At 44.0% G+C, this 20,255-nt stretch overlaps 1 protein-coding gene across 1 annotated transcript in view; it reads left to right on the top strand.

Moving 5' to 3' along the window:
* The window catches only part of ADAMTS16 (ADAM metallopeptidase with thrombospondin type 1 motif 16), a 140,306-nt gene that overhangs the window by 116,533 nt on the left and 3,518 nt on the right, over window positions 1-20,255 (top strand). The window contains exons 18-21 of the mRNA XM_075271171.1: window positions 10,070-10,271; window positions 11,146-11,337; window positions 14,565-14,789; window positions 19,743-19,887. Coding sequence (XP_075127272.1) covers window positions 10,070-10,271; window positions 11,146-11,337; window positions 14,565-14,789; window positions 19,743-19,887 — 764 coding nt within the window. The remainder of the gene's footprint in view (window positions 1-10,069; window positions 10,272-11,145; window positions 11,338-14,564; window positions 14,790-19,742; window positions 19,888-20,255) is intronic.

A 20,255-nucleotide genomic window follows, 5' to 3' on the forward strand; every position in this document is an offset into this window, starting at 1 on the left:
ACGTGCACCCACAATTTTTACTACTGGTATACAGTGCCAATTTCTAACTAGGAATTCAAAATGCGCAAGGCTCCCGGAAAGGGACGTGGACGAGGCCGTGGGCGAGGTCGGGGGAATGGTTCTGGGGAGCAAGGTAGCAGTGAAGCCACAGGGCGTCCCGTGCCTACTCCTGTGGGGCAGCAAGCATTGCGCCACTCCACAGTGCCAGGGTTGCTTGCCACATTAACTAAACTGCAGGGTACAAACCTTAGTAGGCCCGAGAACCAGGAACAGGTCTTGCAATGGCTGTCAGAGAACGCTTACAGCACATTGTCCAGCAGCCAGTCAGACTCTGCCTCCTCTCCTCCTATTACCCAACAGTCTTGTCTTCCTTCCTCCCAAAATTCCGAAGCTTTACAGAACAATAACCCAAACTGTCCCTGCTCCCCAGAGCTGTTCTCCGCTCCTTTCATTGTCCCTCAACCTGCCTCTCCACGTCACGATTCCACGAACCTAACAGAGGAGCATCTGTGTCCAGATGCTCAAACACTAGAGTCTCCTCCATCTCCGTTCGATTTGGTGGTGGATGACCAGCAACCCACCCTCATCGACGATGATGTGACGCAGTTGCCGTCAGGGCATCCAGTTGACCGGCGCATTGTGCGGGAGGAGGAGATGAGACAGGAGTTGGAAGAGGAAGTGGTGGATTATGAGGACACTGACCCGACCTGGACAGGGGGGATGTCAAGCGGGGAAAGTAGTGTGGATGTTGAGGCAGGTGCAGCACCAAAAAGGGTAGCCAGAGGCAGAGGCAGAGGTCAGCAGCTTAGGCGAAGCCAGGCCACACCCGGAATCTCCCAAGATGTTCCAGTTCGTACCCAGCCCCGAAAAACTCCCACCTCGAGGGCACGTTTCTCGAAGGTGTGGAGTTTTTTCAAGGAATGCGCCGAGGACAGATATAGTGTTGTCTGCACAATTTGCCTCTCGAAATTGATTAGGGGCTCTGAGAAGAGCAACCTGTCCACCACTTCAATGCGCCGTCATTTGGAATCCAAGCACTGGAATCAGTGGCAGGCAGCAACGGCAGGACAAAGGCCGCCTGCCGTTCACGCCTCTGCCACTGCCTCTGCCACTGCCACTGCTGACTGTGCTGGCGATGCACTCCAGAGGACGAGCCAGGACACCACTTCATCTGCCTCCGCCACTTTGTTGACTTCTACCTCATCCTCCCCTGGTCCTGTCTTATCTCCTTCTCCTGCACCATCAAAGGCACCATCAGGCGTTTCTTTACAACAACCCACCATCTCTCAGACATTGGAGCGGCGGCAGAAATACACTGCTAACCACCCACACGCGCAAGCCTTGAACGCCAACATCGCTAAACTGCTGGCCCAGGAGATGTTGGCGTTCCGGCTTGTTGAAACTCCCGCCTTCCTGGACCTGATGGCAACTGCGGCACCTCGCTATGCCGTCCCTAGCCGTCACTACTTCTCCCGGTGTGCCGTCCCCGCCTTGCACCAGCACGTGTCACTCAACATCAGGCGGGCCCTTAGTTCCGCGCTTTGCACAAAGGTCCACTTGACCACCGACGCGTGGACAAGTGCATGCGGACAGGGACGCTACATTTCACTGACGGCACACTGGGTGAATGTAGTTGAGGCTGGGACTGCTTCCCAAACTGGCCCGGTGTACCTCGTCTCCCCGCCTAACATTCCTGGCAGGGACACGAGAAGAACACCCCCCTCCTCCTCCTCCTCCTCTACCGCCTCCTCCTCCGCCACCGCCTCCTCCTCCGCTGTTAGATTGACCCCAGCTACGAGTTGGAAACGTTGCAGCACTGGCGTTGGTAGACGTCAGCAGGCTGTGCTGAAGCTGATCAGCTTGGGGGACAGACAGCACACTGCCTCCGAGGTGAGGGATGCCCTCCTTGATGAGACGGCAATATGGTTTGAGCCGCTGCACCTGGGCCCAGGCATGGTCGTTTGTGATAACGGCCGGAACCTGGTAGCAGCTCTGGAGCTTGCCGGACTCCAACATGTTCCATGCCTGGCCCACGTCTTCAACCTAGTGGTGCAACGTTTCCTAAAGAGCTACCCCAATGTTCCAGAGCTACTGGTGAAAGTGCGGCGCATGTGCGCCCACTTTCGCAAGTCGACAGTAGCCGCTGCTAGCTTAAAATCTCTCCAGCAACGCCTGCATGTGCCACAACACCGGCTTTTGTGCGACGTCCCCACACGCTGGAACTCAACGTTTCAGATGTTGAATAGAGTGGTTGAGCAGCAGAGACCTTTGATGGAATACCAGCTACAAAACCCTAGGGTGCCACAAAGTCAGCTGCCTCAGTTTCACATCCATGAGTGGCCATGGATGAGAGACCTTTGTGACATCCTACGGGTCTTTGAGGAGTCCACAAGGAGGGTGAGCTCTGAGGATGCGATGGTGAGCCTTACAATCCCGCTCTTGTGTGTTCTGAGAGAATCCCTGATTGACATCAGGGATAACTCAGATCACACAGAGGAGTTAGGGATAGCATCCGATCCGTCACAGCTGGAGAGTAGGTCCACACATCTGTCCGCTTCACTGCGTTTAATGGAGGAGGAGGAGGAGGAGGAGGAAGAAGAGTTGTCCGATGATGTGATGGTGATACAGGAGGCTTCCGGGCAACTTCGAATCGTCCCATTGTTGCAGCGCGGATGGGTAGACATGGAGGATGAGGAGGAAATGGAGATTGAACTTTCCGGTGGGGCCAGAGGAGTCATGCCAACTAACACTGTGGCAGACATGGCTGAGTTCATGTTGGGGTGCTTTACAACCGACAAGCGTATTGTCAAAATCATGGAGGACAACCAGTACTGGATCTTTGCTATCCTTGACCCCCGGTATAAAAACAACATCTCGTCTTTTATTCCGGTAGAGGGGAGGGCCAATCGCATCAATGCTTGCCACAGGCAATTGGTGCAGAATATGATGGAGATGTTTCCAGCATGTGACGTTGGCGGCAGGGAGGGCAGTTCCTCCAGTAGGCAACCAAGTTCTCACCGGTCCACACAAATGAGGGGCACACTGTCTAAGGTCTGGGACACCTTGATGGCACCCCCTCGCCAAAGTGCCGCCACGGAGGGTCCTAGTGTCACCAGGCGTGAGAAGTATAGGCGCATGTTGCGGGAATACCTTTCCGACCACAGCCCTGTCCTCTCCGACCCCTCTGCGCCCTACACGTATTGGGTGTCGAAGTTGGACCTGTGGCTTGAACTTGCCCTATATGCCTTGGAGGTGCTGTCCTGTCCTGCCGCCAGCGTCCTATCTGAGAGGGTGTTCAGTGCAGCCGGTGGCATCATCACTGACAAGCGCACCCGTCTGTCAGCTGAGAGTGCCGACCGGCTCACTTTGATAAAAATGAACCACCACTGGATAGAGCCTTCATTTTTGTGCCCACCTGTGTAAAGCACCCCAACATGAAACTCCATGTCTGTACTCAACCTCTCCAATTCCTCCGCATCCTCATACTCATCCACCATAAGCGTTGCACAATTCTGCTAATACTAGGCTCCCTCCAACATGATTTCCCCCAACTCTGCTGGTTAGAGGCTCCCTCCACCCTGATTTCCACCAACTCTGCTGGTTAGAGGCTCCCTCCACCCTGCTTTCCCACAACTCTGCTGGTTAGAGGCTCCCTCCACCATGAATTTGCCCAAACTGGGCTGGTTAGAGGCTTCCTCCACCATGAATTGGTCCAAACTGGGGTTTTTAGAGGCTCCCTCCACCATGAATTTGCCAAAACTGGGCTGTTTAGAGGCTCCCTCCACCATGAATTGGTCCAAATTGGGGTTTTTAGAGGCTCCCTCCACCATGAATTTGCCCAAACTGGGCTGGTTAGAGGCTCCCTCCACCATGAATTGGTCCAAACTGGGCTGGTTAGAGGCTCCCTCCACCATGAATTGGTCCAAATTGGGGTTTTTAGAGGCTCCCTCCACCATGAATTGGTCCAAACTGGGCTGTTTAGAGGCTCCCTCCACCATGAATTGGTCCAAACTGGGGTTTTTAGAGGCTCCCTCCACCATGAATTGGTCCAAACTGGGCTGGTTAGAGGCTCCCTCCACCATGAATTGGTCCAAACTGGGTTTTTTAGAGGCTCCCTCCACCATGAATTGGTCCAAACTGGGGTTTTTAGAGGCTCCCTCCACCATGAATTGGTCCAAACTGGGGTTTTTAGAGGCTCCCTCCACCATGAATTGGTCCAAACTGGGGTTTTTAGAGGCTCCCTCCACCATGAATTTGCCCAAACTGGGCTGTTTAGAGGCTCCCTCCACCATGAATTGGTCCAAACTGGGTTTTTTAGAGGCTCCCTCCACCATGAATTGGTCCAAACTGGGGTTTTTAGAGGCTCCCTCCACCATGAATTGGTCCAAACTGGGGTTTTTAGAGGCTCCCTCCACCATGAATTTGCCCAAACTGGGCTGTTTAGAGGCTCCCTCCACCATGAATTTGCCCAAACTGGGCTGTTTAGAGGCTCCCTCCACCATGAATTTGCCCAAACTGGGCTGTTTAGAGGCTCCCTCCACCATGAATTTGCCCAAACTGGGCTGGTTAGAGGCTCCCTCCACCATGAATTGGTCCAAACTGGGTTTTTTAGAGGCTCCCTCCACCATTAATTGGTCCAAACTGGGCTGGTTAGAGGCTCCCTCCACCATGAATTGGTCCAAACTGGGTTTTTTAGAGGCTCCCTCCACCATGAATTTGCCCAAACTGGGCTGTTTAGAGGCTCCCTCCACCATGAATTGGTCCAAACTGGGTTTTTTAGAGGCTCCCTCCACCATGAATTGGTCCAAACTGGGCTGTTTAGAGGCTCCCTCCACCATGAATTTGCCCAAACTGGGCTGGTTAGAGGCTCCCTCCACCATGAATTGGTCCAAACTGGGCTGGTTAGAGGCTCCCTCCACCATGAATTTGCCCAAACTGGGCTGTTTAGAGGCTCCCTCCACCATGAATTGGTCCAAACTGGGTTTTTTAGAGGCTCCCTCCACCATGAATTGGTCCAAACTGGGCTGTTTAGAGGCTCCCTCCACCATGAATTTGCCCAAACTGGGCTGGTTAGAGGTTCCCTCCACCATTAATTGGTCCAAACTGGGCTGGTTAGAGGCTTCCTCCACCATGAATTTGCCCAAACTGGGCTGTTTAGAGGCTCCCTCCACCATGAATTTGCCCAAACTGGGCTGTTTAGAGGCTCCCTCCACCATGAATTTGCCCAAACTGGGCTGGTTAGAGGCTCCCTCCACCATGAATTGGTCCAAACTGGGTTTTTTAGAGGCTCCCTCCACCATGAATTTGCCCAAACTGGGCTGGTTAGAGGCTCCCTCCACCATGAATTGGTCCAAACTGGGTTTTTTAGAGGCTCCCTCCACCATGAATTTGCCCACACTGGGCTGGTTAGAGGCTCCCTCCACCATGAATTGGTCCAAACTGGGGTTTTTAGAGGCTCCCTCCACCATGAATTTGCCCAAACTGGGGTGTTTAGAGGCTCCCTCCACCATGAATTTGCCCAAACTCTGCTGGTTAGAGGCTCAATCCACCCTGATTTTCAAAACAAATGTTGGTGCCAACCTCAACTTACTACAAGGGCCAAATTCACTGCTGGTGACAAGCTCTCCTCACTGCAAGTGCCAAATACACATGTTTCAAGGTGTTTTCCTACTGTCAGAGATGTGGTATTGAGTGTGTAAAGTGTGTAGTTGTTAGGCTGTGATGTTGGGGTAATAGAGGGTCTTTGGTGTGTTAGATGCCCCCAGACATGCTTCCCCTGCTGTCCCAGTGTCATTCCAGAGGTGTTGGCATCATTTCCTGGGGTGTCATAGTGGACTTGGTGACCCTCCAGACACGGATTTGGGTTTCCCCCTTAACGAGTATCTGTTCCCCATAGACTATAATGGGGTTCGAAACCCATTCGAACACACAAACATTGAGCGGCTGTTCGAATCGAATTTCGAACCTCGAACATTTTAGTGTTCGCTCATCTCTAGATATTAACCTTTTTAATAGTGTATAAAGATAAAATGCTATAGCCAGTTACTGATCTGCTCTCATTTTGAGCATCTTTTTTTTATCTATTAATGACTTTATCTTTTTGGTCTGCCATACCTTTCATTGTTTACTAGAGATGAGCGAACACTAAAATGTTCGAGGTTCGAAATTCGATTCGAACAGCCGCTCACTGTTCGAGTGTTCGAATGGGTTTCGAACCCCATTATAGTCTATGGGGAACATATACTCGTTAAGGGGGAAACCCAAATTCGTGTCTGGAGGGTCACCAAGTCCACTATGACACCCCAGGAAATGATACCAACACCCTGGAATGACACTGGGACAGCAGGGGAAGCGTGTCTGGGGGCATAAAAGTCACTTTATTTCATGGAAATCCCTGTCAGTTTGCGATTTTCGCAAGCTAACTTTTCCCCATAGAAATGCATTGGCCAGTGCTGATTGGCCAGAGTACGGAACTCGACCAATCAGCGCTGGCTCTGCTGGAGGAGGCGGAGTCTAAGATCGCTCCACACCAGTCTCCATTCAGGTCCGACCTTAGACTCCGCCTCCTCCGGCAGAGCCAGCGCTGATTGGCCGAAGGCTGGCCAATGCATTCCTATGCGAATGCAGAGACTTAGCAGTGCTGAGTCAGTTTTGCTCAACTACACATCTGATGCACACTCGGCACTGCTACATCAGATGTAGCAATCTGATGTAGCAGAGCCGAGGGTGCACTAGAACCCCTGTGCAAACTCAGTTCACGCTAATAGAATGCATTGGCCAGCGCTGATTGGCCAGAGTACGGAACTCGACCAATCAGCGCTGGCTCTGCTGGAGGAGGCGGAGTCTAAGATCGCTCCACACCAGTCTCCATTCAGGTCCGACCTTAGACTCCGCCTCCTCCAGCAGAGCCAGCGCTGATTGGCCGAATTCCGTACTCTGGCCAATCAGCACTGGCTAATGCATTGTATTGGCGTGATGAAGCAGTGCTGAATGTGTGTGCTTAGCACACACATTCAGCTCTACTTCATCGGGCTAATAGAATGCATTGGCCAATCAGCGCTGGCCAATGCATTCTATTAGCTTGATGAAGCAGAGTGTGCACAAGGGTTCAAGCGCACCCTCGGCTCTGATGTAGCAGAGCCGAGGGTGCACAAGGGTTCAAGCGCACCCTCGGCTCTGATGTAGCAGAGCCGAGGCTGCACAAGGGTTCAAGTGCACCCTCGGCTCTGCTACATCAGAGCCGAGGGTGCGCTTGAACCCTTGTGCAGCCTCGGCTCTGCTACATCAGAGCCGAGGGTGCGCTTGAACCCTTGTGCACACTCTGCTTCATCAAGCTAATAGAATGCATTGGCCAGCGCTGATTGGCCAATGCATTCTATTAGCCCGATGAAGTAGAGCTGAATGTGTGTGCTAAGCACACACATTCAGCACTGCTTCATCACGCCAATACAATGCATTAGCCAGTGCTGATTGGCCAGAGTACGGAATTCGGCCAATCAGCGCTGGCTCTGCTGGAGGAGGCGGAGTCTAAGGTCGGACCTGAATGGAGACTGGTGTGGAGCGATCTTAGACTCCACCTCCTCCAGCAGAGCCAGCGCTGATTGGTCGAGTTCCGTACTCTGGCCAATCAGCGCTGGCCAATGCATCCCTATGGGAAAAAGTTTATCTCACAAAAATCACAATTACACACCCGATAGAGCCCCAAAAAGTTATTTTTAATAACATTCCCCCCTAAATAAAGGTTATCCCTAGCTATCCCTGCCTGTACAGCTATCCCTGTCTCATAGTCACAAAGTTCACATTCTCATATGACCCGGATTTGAAATCCACTATTCGTCTAAAATGGAGGTCACCTGATTTCGGCAGCCAATGACTTTTTCCAATTTTTTTCAATGCCCCCGGTGTCGTAGTTCCTGTCCCACCTCCCCTGCGCTGTTATTGGTGCAAAAAAGGCGCCAGGGAAGGTGGGAGGGGAATCGAATTTTGGCGCACTGTACCACGCGGTGTTCGATTCGAACATAGCGAACACCCTGATATCCGATCGAACATGTGTTCGATAGAACACTGTTCGCTCATCTCTATTGTTTACCAAAATAAATTTTTTCAGTGTTTTCTAGTCTGAAGCTTATGATACTGTTATATACATATAGTCACAGCTTAATTTGTACTCCTTACAGCAATCTGCAGTCTGATGTGCAAACAAAGTGACACTTGGCGTCAAAGGGCAATTTGTGAGGGCCTTAATATGGCCCCATATAAAATACCAACTGCAACCCCAGAACTCCAACTGTTCTTCTGGACTGAACTTGGATAATCTTAGGTTTATGTGGCAATCTAAGGTCAATACCTTATATATGCTGCAGCATTATGGCTAGAATTGGTCTTGTCATGTAATTAATAAGGTTTTGCTCATAGTGTGTTATTTTAGTGCCTTGTACCATGCAATACATTTAGCTAGAGCTAGAAAAAAAAATAGGGAGATTGTGAGCATGCTTAATACCACACTCGGCAAACATTTGGGTGCAGTGTCACATCATATCAACTGCATTGCTTGTTCCACCAGCTTCAAAGAATCTATTAAACTTCTCATTCACAATTTACAGTGATTCTTATGGTCAATGCTAAAGTGCATAGCAGCTATGGTAGACTGAGAACAACATGTTAAACACTGGATAGGGTACACTTTATAAATGGACACATTTTATGCTGAGTCATCATATTAAAACTATCCCACTGCTCTATTGTAAAACTCTGCACTGGATAACTCATGTGATATAAGTATTGGCCAACTATTTATCTTTACTAAACAATAGTAATATGAATGCCAAAATTGTGCAAAAAAAGAAGCAGAGCACAGATGAGGATCGATGTTGTTTGCCAATGTTTGTAAACCATTCAGTAAACGCATTGCCATTTTCCAGATTTTCATGGTTGTACGGTGACTTTTGTATGAAAAAGACATTTTCACCTTTGAGCACACTAATCCTTGGGTGAAAACTTGTATGATAAAAACTTTTTTTTTTTTTTTATTTGGGGTATGAAAGCTGCAATAAGTTAACAAGTTAGATCATACGTTGAAATATTTTTGCCTGTTTCATTGACACACAATCTACTAGGGCGTGCGTTCAGAATTACAGTTTTTTTTCATATATACAAAAACATTCTTCCATATTGTAGAGTCTTAAGTTTTATTTTTTGGTCAATGCATAGGTGAAACTCTTGATTACTTGCCATACTAAAGGCATTATCCAAGGCTTCATATTGATCGCCTACCCTTAGGATAGCTCAATATCAGATTGGTGGAGGTGCAGCACCAGGTACCTTTGCCCATCCGCCTTTAGTGTTGCTTGATCTGCACAATATAATGTGCGGTGGCCACAGCAGATGCCACTTTCTGCTTCTGGACACAGCAGTTAATCAATGAGGGGCTCATATCAGAATAGACCATTCTAATCTGATAATGATGCACAATCCCTATTAAGTCTTAGACTACTCTTTTGATGTAGCGGAAAACAAGCTTCAATGAGCAGGATCTATATTAAGAGTCAATAAACATATAGGCTTCATAAGAAATGACAGTTGGAAATGAGCTAGCAAAAAATTTTTAGTTTTTGATGGGGCCACACGGTTGCTCAGTGGTTAGCCCTGCAGCCTTGCAGCACTGGAGTCCTGGTGTTCAAATCCCGCCAAGGGCAAAAAACCATCTGCAAGGAGTTTGTATGTTCTCCATGTGTTTGCATGGATTTCCATCCCATATTCCAAAAAGACATACTGATAGGGAAAAATGTAAGCCCATATAGGGCTCACAATGTACAATCTACATTAAAAAAAAAAAAAAAAATACCACCAAGGGCAAAAAACAATCTGCAGAAGTTTGTATGTTCTCGCCGTGTTTGCATGGATTTCCATCCCATATTCCAAAGACATACTGATAGAGCTCACAATGTACATTTTTCCCTATGTGGGGCTCACAATCTACATTAAAAAAGAAAAAAAAATGTTTAGATTTTGGATAAATCTAAGTGCCTTTATCTACTATTTAGGATACAACAAATATTTGTTATTCCAGTTGGTCTGTAGGTAATTGGACGAAATGCAGTCGGACATGCGGGACTGGTGAACAATTCCGACAAATTCACTGTAAGCAGAAGACAAACTACAAAATAGAAATTGTGGCTAACAAACTGTGTTCCACAGCCCCACCTAGCCATCGGCAAACATGTAACTCACAGAGCTGTCCACCAATGTGGAGTATTGGACCTTGGTCAGAGGTAATGATGAAGCTTTTTTTTCTTTTAAGTATAAAAACTCTCTGATCCTACCCAGTTTTGGAGTTTTTTCCCTCAAATCTAGATCTATACATACTTCACTATATGTATTCATTTGAGTGCCTAAATCCTGGCGCATTAAGATCTGTTTCATGTGGGCATATTGTAGCTCTGTATGAGAGCTGTATAGTAAATGCCAAATAAGTATACTATGACTTTAAAAGGTTTTTGTCAAGCCTTTTGTTTTAAAAGGTTTACCTAATCTGACTGGTTAGGTATTAATCTATTCTATAGATTTAGTAGTAACTATACACTACAGTTAATGTATGTGTACCAACTTATACTGTCTGTAAAATGAATGTACAAAGCTAAATATACAGAAATACAATCAGATACCATTAAATTGAGAAAACCATGAACATAAGGCAATTGTCTTAAAAAATTAAAATTGGAGATATATTTGAGACATAGCAGTATATAATAGACTGAAGTAAATATATACAACATAGAGCATAGCTGAAAATGACATACATTTAAGTTTCCCCTTCTTTCTGTGTGCAAACGGGTATAACTATAGTGGATACAGAGGTTACAGTCGTTCATGGCCTTTCTGCTACCATTTATAATGGTCTTTCTTGTTAGGCACTTTTTCTGTATATTTAGACCGTTTAAAAATGTTTTGAAGGCAAAAGTTATGTGCATGGAGGAAGTTCCAAAATCTAAAATACAGTATAGAGGTGTAAGGTATTTACGGGGCGTAAAACAGGCCCATGAAAATAAACTCGTATGGGTTTGCATAGCTTTTTATTATTTGTTCTATACAGTTTGGAATACAGATGATAATGTAAATTGATGTATGGTTACTACATGATTTTAGTGCTCTCGAACCTGTGGCAAAGGCTTGAGAAAACGATCGGTGATTTGCAAGAGCACCAATCCTTCCCTCCGAGCGCAGATTCTCCATGACTCTGCTTGCAAATCTGAGTTTAAGCCAAAAACTCAAGAGAACTGTCTTCTTAAACGCTGTAAATCCAAGGACCTGCAGTGGATGGTAACAAGTTGGTCAAAGGTAATACTGTATTGTTGATATCTGACATTTATAGGGGTACATTTTTTATTAGATATCACTGTTTTTTATGTTAGTGTGATTTTTGGATTGTAAAAATAAGTGATATGATTCAGCATTGGTGTATATTGGTGTACTTTAGGTAATGTCCCTGGTTAAGGGATGTTCAATAAGTTATCTACCTTCTACCTACCAAAATTTTCTGAGAATTCCCTTCAACACATTTATTCTACTTCACTCTCAGGTTTGGACTGTAGGGTGGAGGGTTAAAGGGGATTTTCCCGTTATGGACACTTATTCCCTGTTCTGTGGATAGGGGTGTAAGTGTCCGATTTCTGCGAACCTGAAGGCCAGGTCCTCCAGTTATCAGGAGGATGGAGGACTAAAAGTCCCCCTCAGGTCTCTTTGTCAATGGAGAGCCAGTGAGCTTGCACTCTATTCACTTCTATGTGGCTAGGCGCACTAGAGGAGATTAGAGTCCTGGAAGCCCCATAGAAGTAAATGGAGTGCTGGTCACACAAGCACACTGGCCCTCCCTTGATCACTGGGGACCCAGCGTTTGGACACATACCCAGGACAGTTGATAAGTGTACATAATGGGACAACTCCTTTAAGATTCATGAACCCACATTTCCTGATAGCAGCTGGTGATATGAGACTTGTGAGCTGTTGCATTGTCATAAAGCAGCAACACATCTGCCGACAACTTCCCACCACGTTTCTCTTTAATTGCCTCACATAATGCCTTTATTGTGGCAGCATACAGTGGCTTGCAAAAATGTTCATACTCCTTGAACTTTCACACTTGTTACCCTACGATCACTACTTAAATGTATTTATTTTATTGAGGTTAAGTGATAGGCCAACACAAAGTAGCAGATAATTGTGAAGTAGAATGAAAATGGTTTTCAAAATTGTAACCAAATAAAAATCTGAAAAGTGTGACAGGCAAAAATATTCAGCTCCTGTACATGTAAGTCTTAGACACCGCCAAATCTGGCCTTTTATGGAAAAGGGACAAGAAGAAAACCGTTCTTGAAAGAAAGACATAAGTGCCATTTGCAGTTTGCCACGAGCCATATAGGGGACATGTCAAATGTGGAAGAAGGAACTCTAGTTAGATGAGAGGAAAGTTGAACTTTTTGGTCTAAATGCAAAGCGCTATGTGTGGTATAAAAGTGACAGATCTCCTCACCCTGAAAATATCATCCCCACTGCGAAACATGGTGGTGGCAGCATCATGCTGTGGGGAGGCTTTTCTGCAATAGGGACAAGGAAGATGGATGGAACTAAATGCAATCATGTAAGAAAACCTGTTGGAGGCTGAAAAAGACTTGAGACTGGGAAGGAGATTCACCTTCCAGCAAGACAATGACCCTAAACATAAAGCCAGAGCTACAGTGGAATGGTTTAGATCAAGTAATATTCATGTGTTAGACTGGCCCAGTCACAGTCCAGACCTAAATCATGTTGAGTATTTGTGGCAAGACAGGAAAATTGCTGTTCAGACGCTCTCCATCCAATCTGGCTGAGCTATTTTACAAAGAGGAATGGGCAAAAATCTGTCCCTAGATGTGCAAAGCTGGTAGAGACAATGATGTAATTGCAGTGAAAGGTTGTGCTAAATGATATAGGAGGGCTGAATACTTTTGCACATCACATTTTTCAGATTTATATTTGATTTAAAATTTTGAAAACTATATATCATTTTTGTTCCACTTCACAGTTATGTGTTTATGTTGGTTTATCACTTAAAAACTCAATAAAAATACATTGTTTGTGGTTGTATGGTGATGAAATGTGAAAGTTCGAGATATAAATACTTTTGCAAGCCACTGTATGTTTCTACAGTAATTGTCTTTTGTGGCATGAATTCTAGTAATAAAACACTTTCTGTATCCCCAAAAAATTGCCATAACTTTTTCAGCTATGCGTGAAATTTATTGGAATCCCCTTGATTCTATTGCATGGACTCTTGTTTGGTCTCAGGGTAGTGGACCATTGTTTTATCACCCGTGAGAACCTTAAAAGAGAAGTGTTGGGGATTTTCTCTAAACTTGTCTAAATTCAACCAGGTATGTGGGGTCATGGCAACCCTGCTCAAATCTTGAGCTGCTGAAAACATATATTTTCATCACGTAGTTGCCCCGTGTTTGACCATGGCATCAAAGTGGTTAAAAACCCTTATCAGAGCTCAGCTCTGACTGGGGGTGTTGCAGAAGGGTCCTGGCTGTTAGTTACAGCTAACACTCACTCCAGATGCTTCCCGCTAACATAGTAAACAAGTGGCTGATCCATAATGGAATATTACCTGGTCATTAAGACAGTGGTGACCAGGACATACTATTATTTCCGTGGTTGCTAAGGGATTAAAATTTATTGTTTCTAAAATTAAGACCATGTGAGACAACTGTATTAAGCATGAGAATCCGATATCATTCTATATTGAGTAAAACTCTGACCTCTGACAGGGCTGTTAACCCTCTGTGTATCTGAGAAATACAAGCCAGATAAATGGACATGATGAAAATGTCTAGAAACATATGATGCATGCCAACATCACATTTTGTGACTAGTCTGTCCCTACCCTGATGCACACTTCATCCTAGGGATACAGGACTCATTAGGCTTCTTTTAAACTGAATGGGCAATGAAAAATGGTCCAAAATCAGGGCCCTGTGAATAGACGACCTCAGATTTGGATCATCGGCTAGGTGAATACCGTGTTTCCCCGAAAGTAAGACATCCACTGAATAGAAGACCTAGTTCAATTGTGTAAAAGCTAAGAAATATAAGGCCTCCCCTGAAAATAAGACCTAGCGGTCAAGCAGTCGTTGCTACAGCAGTCACTACGCTGCACTAACCCCCGACCGACCGCTCCCTCCCCCGCTAAACATTAGGGTTATCTGATTAAATAAACCAGTTCATACTGGTACGGTTTGTTTGAAGAACATATAAAGGAAATTCTTCCAGCTGCTGCTGCCTCCAGGACATGCTGTGCATGTGTGTTCTGTGTATGTATAGGAGAGCTGCCTGCCGCTGCGCTGTATCCACTGTCCCTGCTGCTGTGGGATGAGCTGAGCAGGAATGAGCAAACCCATCATTGTGATTTGCTCTATAATATGTGGATACTCTATAGATGCTATAGGTAGGAATACCCATTTAGGTTATTTCTACTTCATTGCATTGCTTATAATCTTATGTAAATGTGACTCTTTATTTCCCTTTAGTGCTCGGTTACCTGCGGTATAGGCTTTCAGAAGAGAACATTACAATGTACAGAAAAGTATGTCTCAGGAAAATCTAGAGATCTATCTGCAAAAAAATGCTTGCATCTGGACAAACCAAATGTAGAACTTGAAAAAGTCTGTCAACAGCCTAATTGTCCAAGACAGCCATTCCAGCCTGTGATTATACATCCTCAAGGAGCTTGGTACTCTTCTCCCTGGTCTCAGGTAATGTTATTGGATATGTAATCGTTACATACGTTTCTGTAAAGGTTTGTGTGTTTGTTTTTTGTTTTTTTTTGTTTTTATGTAAATAATTGTAAGTGTATAAACTACCATAAAAACACAATCATGTGGGAAAAGTAATGTTAAATGGGTTTTGCTCATCTTAAGATTTCCTAGTTTTCAGTTTAGGCCAGCAGCATGCAAGGTTATCTCTAGATTTGCATAAAGAAATAAGAGGCATTCATCAAGCAATGTTCTAGCTCTTCGCATGACTCAGCAACTAAAAGCAATCTGCAGAGATAGAGTAGAGCATATAGATGGCCCAAAATAGCTCACTAGTTACTAAAGTACCATCTCACCCAGCATACACAGATGTTGAAATACATCTAATTCACACTGTGTGGTTCCTGGCTCTCCAAACTGCTGTATATATACTTCTACTGCTGCTCCTGGTACATTCCATGAGGTAGGCATGCCCTCCCTCTAAGCAACATGTTCTTTGACTCTGTTCCCATTTCTTTTTCCTTATCTGCCTGATTTCTGTGTATGAACTTTGCCTGTCCCCGACCTGTGAACCAGAGTTGATCTTTTAATGAAGCCTACTATTACGTATACTATAATCAGTATAGTACATATACTGTACGATACTCAATTCAATGTGTGCTATAATTTTAAGTTGCAGTTATAACAAAAACCTATTCCTATATGTTTTGGGTACTCGATGAACTTGAATTCCTGGAGGTATGCTTCCCTTTAGCCCCTCCCTGTTGGTGGAGATAATCAGTAACTTATTGTATTCCTTCATTCCATGTGTTAGAGTTGTCAAAAAGTATCCCCTTTTGCTCATATTTACCTTGCACTTTGGACACTATAATATACTTGTCTCCATACATATACTCTGTTTTTCTTTGATTTTTACACTGTACAACAGTTCTGTAGGTTTTTTTCACACTATATGTGTGGTTCTGTCCCCACTTAAAACTTAAAGATTAACCCCTTAAGGACCAGGCCATTTTTTGGTTTCGCATTTTCGTTTTTCCCTCCTCACATTTCAAGAGCCATAACTTTTTCATTTTTCAGTTCACAGAGTCACATGATGGCTTATTGTTTGCGGGACAAATTGTACTTTGTAATGGCACCATTCAATATGCTGTGCAATGTACTGGGAAGCTGGAAAAAAATTCAGAATGAGGTGCAATTGGAGAAAAAATGCATTTGCGCCATTTTCTTATGGGTTTAATTTTTACAGCGTTCACTGTTTGGTACAAATGACATGTTACCTGTGTTCTACGTGTCAGTACGAACGCGGTGATACCAAATTTATATAGTATTTGAAATGTTTTGATACTTTTAAAAAAAAAATGATAAACTTTGCAAAATAGAAAAAAAAATTTGTGTCATCATGTTCTAACACCTGTAACTTTTTCATATTTCCATGTATGGAGCTGGTTGTGGTGTCTTTTTATGCGGGACAAGATGACGTTTCTATTGATACCATTTGGGGAAAGATCTGATGGTTTGATTACTTTTTATTCAATTTTTTATAAGAGGCAAAGTGTTGAAAAAAACGCTTTTTGGCTGTTTTTATTTTTTTTGCCGGTACGTTGTTCGCAGTACGGGATAAATGTTTTAATATTATAATAGATCGGGCATTTTGGAGCGCGGGGATACCTAATATGTTTATGTTTAATGTTCTTTAATTACTTTTATAGCTAATCTAGGGAAAGGGGGGTGATTTGAACTTTTATATTTTTTTTATTTTTTTAATACTTTTAAAAACTTTTTTTTTTCTTCTGTTACATTTATGATCAGACCCCTTAGGTACCTTGAAACCTAGGGGGTCTGATCGACCATACTATTCACTGCAATACTACAGTATTGCAGTGAATAGCAAAATCGCAGCACTTCTATTAGACGATGCCTCTGGCATCGTCTAATAGATCTTGTGCAGAGACAAGCCTGGAAGCCTTCAATAGGCTTCTGGCTGTCATAGCAACCGATCACCGCCCTCATGTGACGTTCAGGAGGGCGTCGATCGGGGAAACATGGCGGCGCCCGTGCCGCCTGCGCTGTTTACACGCTGCGGTCGCGTTTGACCGCAGTGTGTAAAGGGTTAACAGCAGCGATCGGCTCGGGCACCGACCGCTGCTGTTATTGGCAGGTCCTGGCTGTATGATACAGCCGGCATCTGCCGTGTATGGAGCGAGCTCAGCGTGTGAGCTCGCTCCATACATCCCCATGCGACCCATGACGTACAGTTACGTCAAGGGTCGCTAAGGGGTTAAAAGTGAGTAATGGCCAGATCATGTGTACTGTAAATCATAATATGGGAATAGGCTTTGTCTGAGCTCATGATACATTTTATCTGGATTCTTACTGTCTTATTTAACAGTTGAGTAATGTGGTGTTGTGCTTAAGCAAAGAAATAGTTTCTATGGGTATTATAGCCATCTCTCTTCCCCTTACTGTTGGGGTTCCTCAGGGCTCAGTCCTAGGCCCCTGCTCTTCTCTCTCTACATCCTCCATTGGACAAACCATCACCAGATTTGGCTTCTGGTACCATCTTTATGCTGATGACGCCCAGCTATATACCTCTTCCCGTGACATCACCCTTGCAGTAATGCAGAACACCAGTGACTGTCTCTCTGCTGTCTCAAATATCATGTCCTCGCTCTATCTGCAGAGCAAGAAATCAGCAGTGGTGACGCAGCTCATTTCACTTATGACTGGAGCAGAACTGTTGGATTATATTTGGATACAATATACAATATTTTCACCTATGTCCAAATGTAATATGTTCAATTTATTAGTTATTTACAACATGTAAATTTACTTTACCCTGTTAACGTATTAGGAAGCAAGATAACAAAGGAAGTGAAGTTCTGAATCAAATATTTAGTAGACAATAAACCTTTTGTACATGACATTATGTAGAGATCTCACCTTGATCATTCAGGTCCATATGCCCTATGAGGCTGCTACCAAACAGTGTAGGCTTCTGGTGGATCTAGCCACAACTTCATTTGGCAAAATTAGCTGTTTATGAGGGCCTCAAAAGCCATATCCACAGGAATCAGCTGATGACAATGCCACTACTCATATCTAGGGCTGGCCATTCACAGTGGATCTTAGACTGCTGAAGTGGCAGGTTTTGATTGTTTGGCTAGACATTGTTTGTACATTTTAACCTACCAAAATTTGTCTATACGGAAGGCCATCAACTAAGTTTGATCACAACAAATATATATATGTAAGTGGTGGATTTTCTCATCTGTCTGACTGTAATCATTTGTGTATGTACCAGACTGACCTATCTGTGGGCAGTTTTAGTGTATGCATAAGTTTGTACTATTACACCCCCCATAAAAAGTCATTTCCCTTTTCCATCACTTCTCAAGCAGTGATGAACTTGCATCTGTTAATTAGTGTTTGGGGTAATTGAGTGTTCATTGAAGAATTTGTTGTCGTAGAAATGGAATAAATTGACACAGGTTTTTTTGGGTTTTTTTTTTATGTAGATTGTGAGCCCTACATAGAGCTCACAATGTACATTTTTTTTCCCTATCAGTATGTCTTTTTGGAATATGGGATGGAAATCCATGCAAACACGGGGAGAACATACAAACTCCTTGCACATGGTTGTTTGCCCTTGGTGGGATTTGAACACCAGGACTCCAGTGCTGCAAGGCTGCAGTGCTAACCACTGAGCCACCGTGTGGCCCCCAAATTAACATAGGTTTGTGGGAAAAGATTCTGTAAAACTTGCATATTATCCATTTAAATTTCTGCTTATTCTGTCCAGTGGACATTCTTACTCCTTTGAGTGACAGCTATCCCTGTATGCATACTTGTACACAAATTACTGATAAGACAGCCAATCTTTGCACACCATGGTCACAATTACTGTATTGAACTCAAAGTGACGGTAAGACTTGTCACCCTTATACTGCTGTAGTTACAGGCAAAGTGTGAGATTAGGCATACTATAGAATTCTTACAATGTTTGAGACAAATATGAAATAAGATAATTTGAGGAATCTAAAACCTAACATTGCATCATTTAAGAGTTGTCTACCATATTGTACACTTTGCCTTTAATAAACCTGAGTGTATATAGTTTGATTACATTTCATTCCCTTTATTTATAGGGGTTAAAATTAGGGTAAGGAAACGTGTAGCCATTTAATTATTAGTTAATAGGCACAGTAGTTTCAACAAAATTAGCATAAATCTATAGAAAAACTGTTTACTCTGAAAATCTGCTGCGTCCATCGTGAGATGGACTGTACATTGCACATCTCGAATTACACATTTCTGGAGGATTATCTGAAAGTCAGAGAAGTGAGCAGTGAGAGAGAAACAGAAACTTATGCTTAAAAGGAGTTAAAAACTGTAGAAGCCTTTTATCACATGTGCTTTATTCACAAATGTAAATGTTTGTACTTCTCTATATATGTCCTGCATGGTCCTGGATCTGTTTTTGAGTGAGGGAGACAGTTGTTGAGTAGATTCTCTTCTACTTGCTGTTTGCATAATATGGAAATGAGTTTCCAACTTCCATCTCAAAGAGAGAATCAAACTACAGATAGTCTCCAAAGGAGATATGGGCTAAAAATGTAAAATGTATCATAATTGGCAGGAATAGTGTTAATCATTCTGTACACACATTAAAGCATATCTGTTTCATTTGACTTTCACGATAAGCTTCAAAGATTGGAAATGTGTACTAGGGATTGTACAGATTATTTTATTAGGTTTAGGAAATAATTTTAAGAACAATATGCTAAAATGAGTATTTGGTTTTAGAAATTACCTTATGCCCTACTTTGCTCAAATATACAGCATATGTTATATTCTTGCATTTCACAAAATGATAAAGGTGAAACCTCTGAGAACATACAACTGTCCTATGTTTTGCCTTTCACTGGTTTGATTGAAGTATTTGTTCTTTATTAGTGCTCAGTAAGTTGCGGAGGAGGGGTTCGGCAACGTACAGTGCAGTGTCTTAGCCACGGACGGCCTTCCAATGGTTGCCTTGCCAATCATAAACCTGTATCTTCGCAGGCCTGCAACACTGATTTTTGTCCTCCTGATAAAAAAGGTAAGCCGTGGTAGTTATTCACAATGATAAATACTATTACTTTGGCTGAGTTACATCGCAGTGTTAGCAAGAACATTTGACTATTGGGATATTATAAAGACTCTTTCTCTTATTAAAGTTGGTCAATTTAAGACTCATTTGATGGTTTTAAATAAATTACAACAAAGTAGTACAATAAACTTTAAAGAAACAGGTGACAGACTTGTACAGAGGAAGAAAGAACTCTGTCAACAAGGACTTCCAATCTGAAAGGGAGCAGCACAGTAAGTAAGGAGGGGCAGCAATGCTATTGTAGGTTGTAGGCTTATCTACAGAGGCTGGTTTTCAGGATGCTTTTGAAAGGTGAAAGACAGTCTGATCATATCGGG

The sequence above is a fragment of the Leptodactylus fuscus genome, chromosome 4, assembly GCF_031893055.1.
Source record: "Leptodactylus fuscus isolate aLepFus1 chromosome 4, aLepFus1.hap2, whole genome shotgun sequence".
NCBI lineage: Eukaryota > Metazoa > Chordata > Amphibia > Anura > Leptodactylidae > Leptodactylus > Leptodactylus fuscus.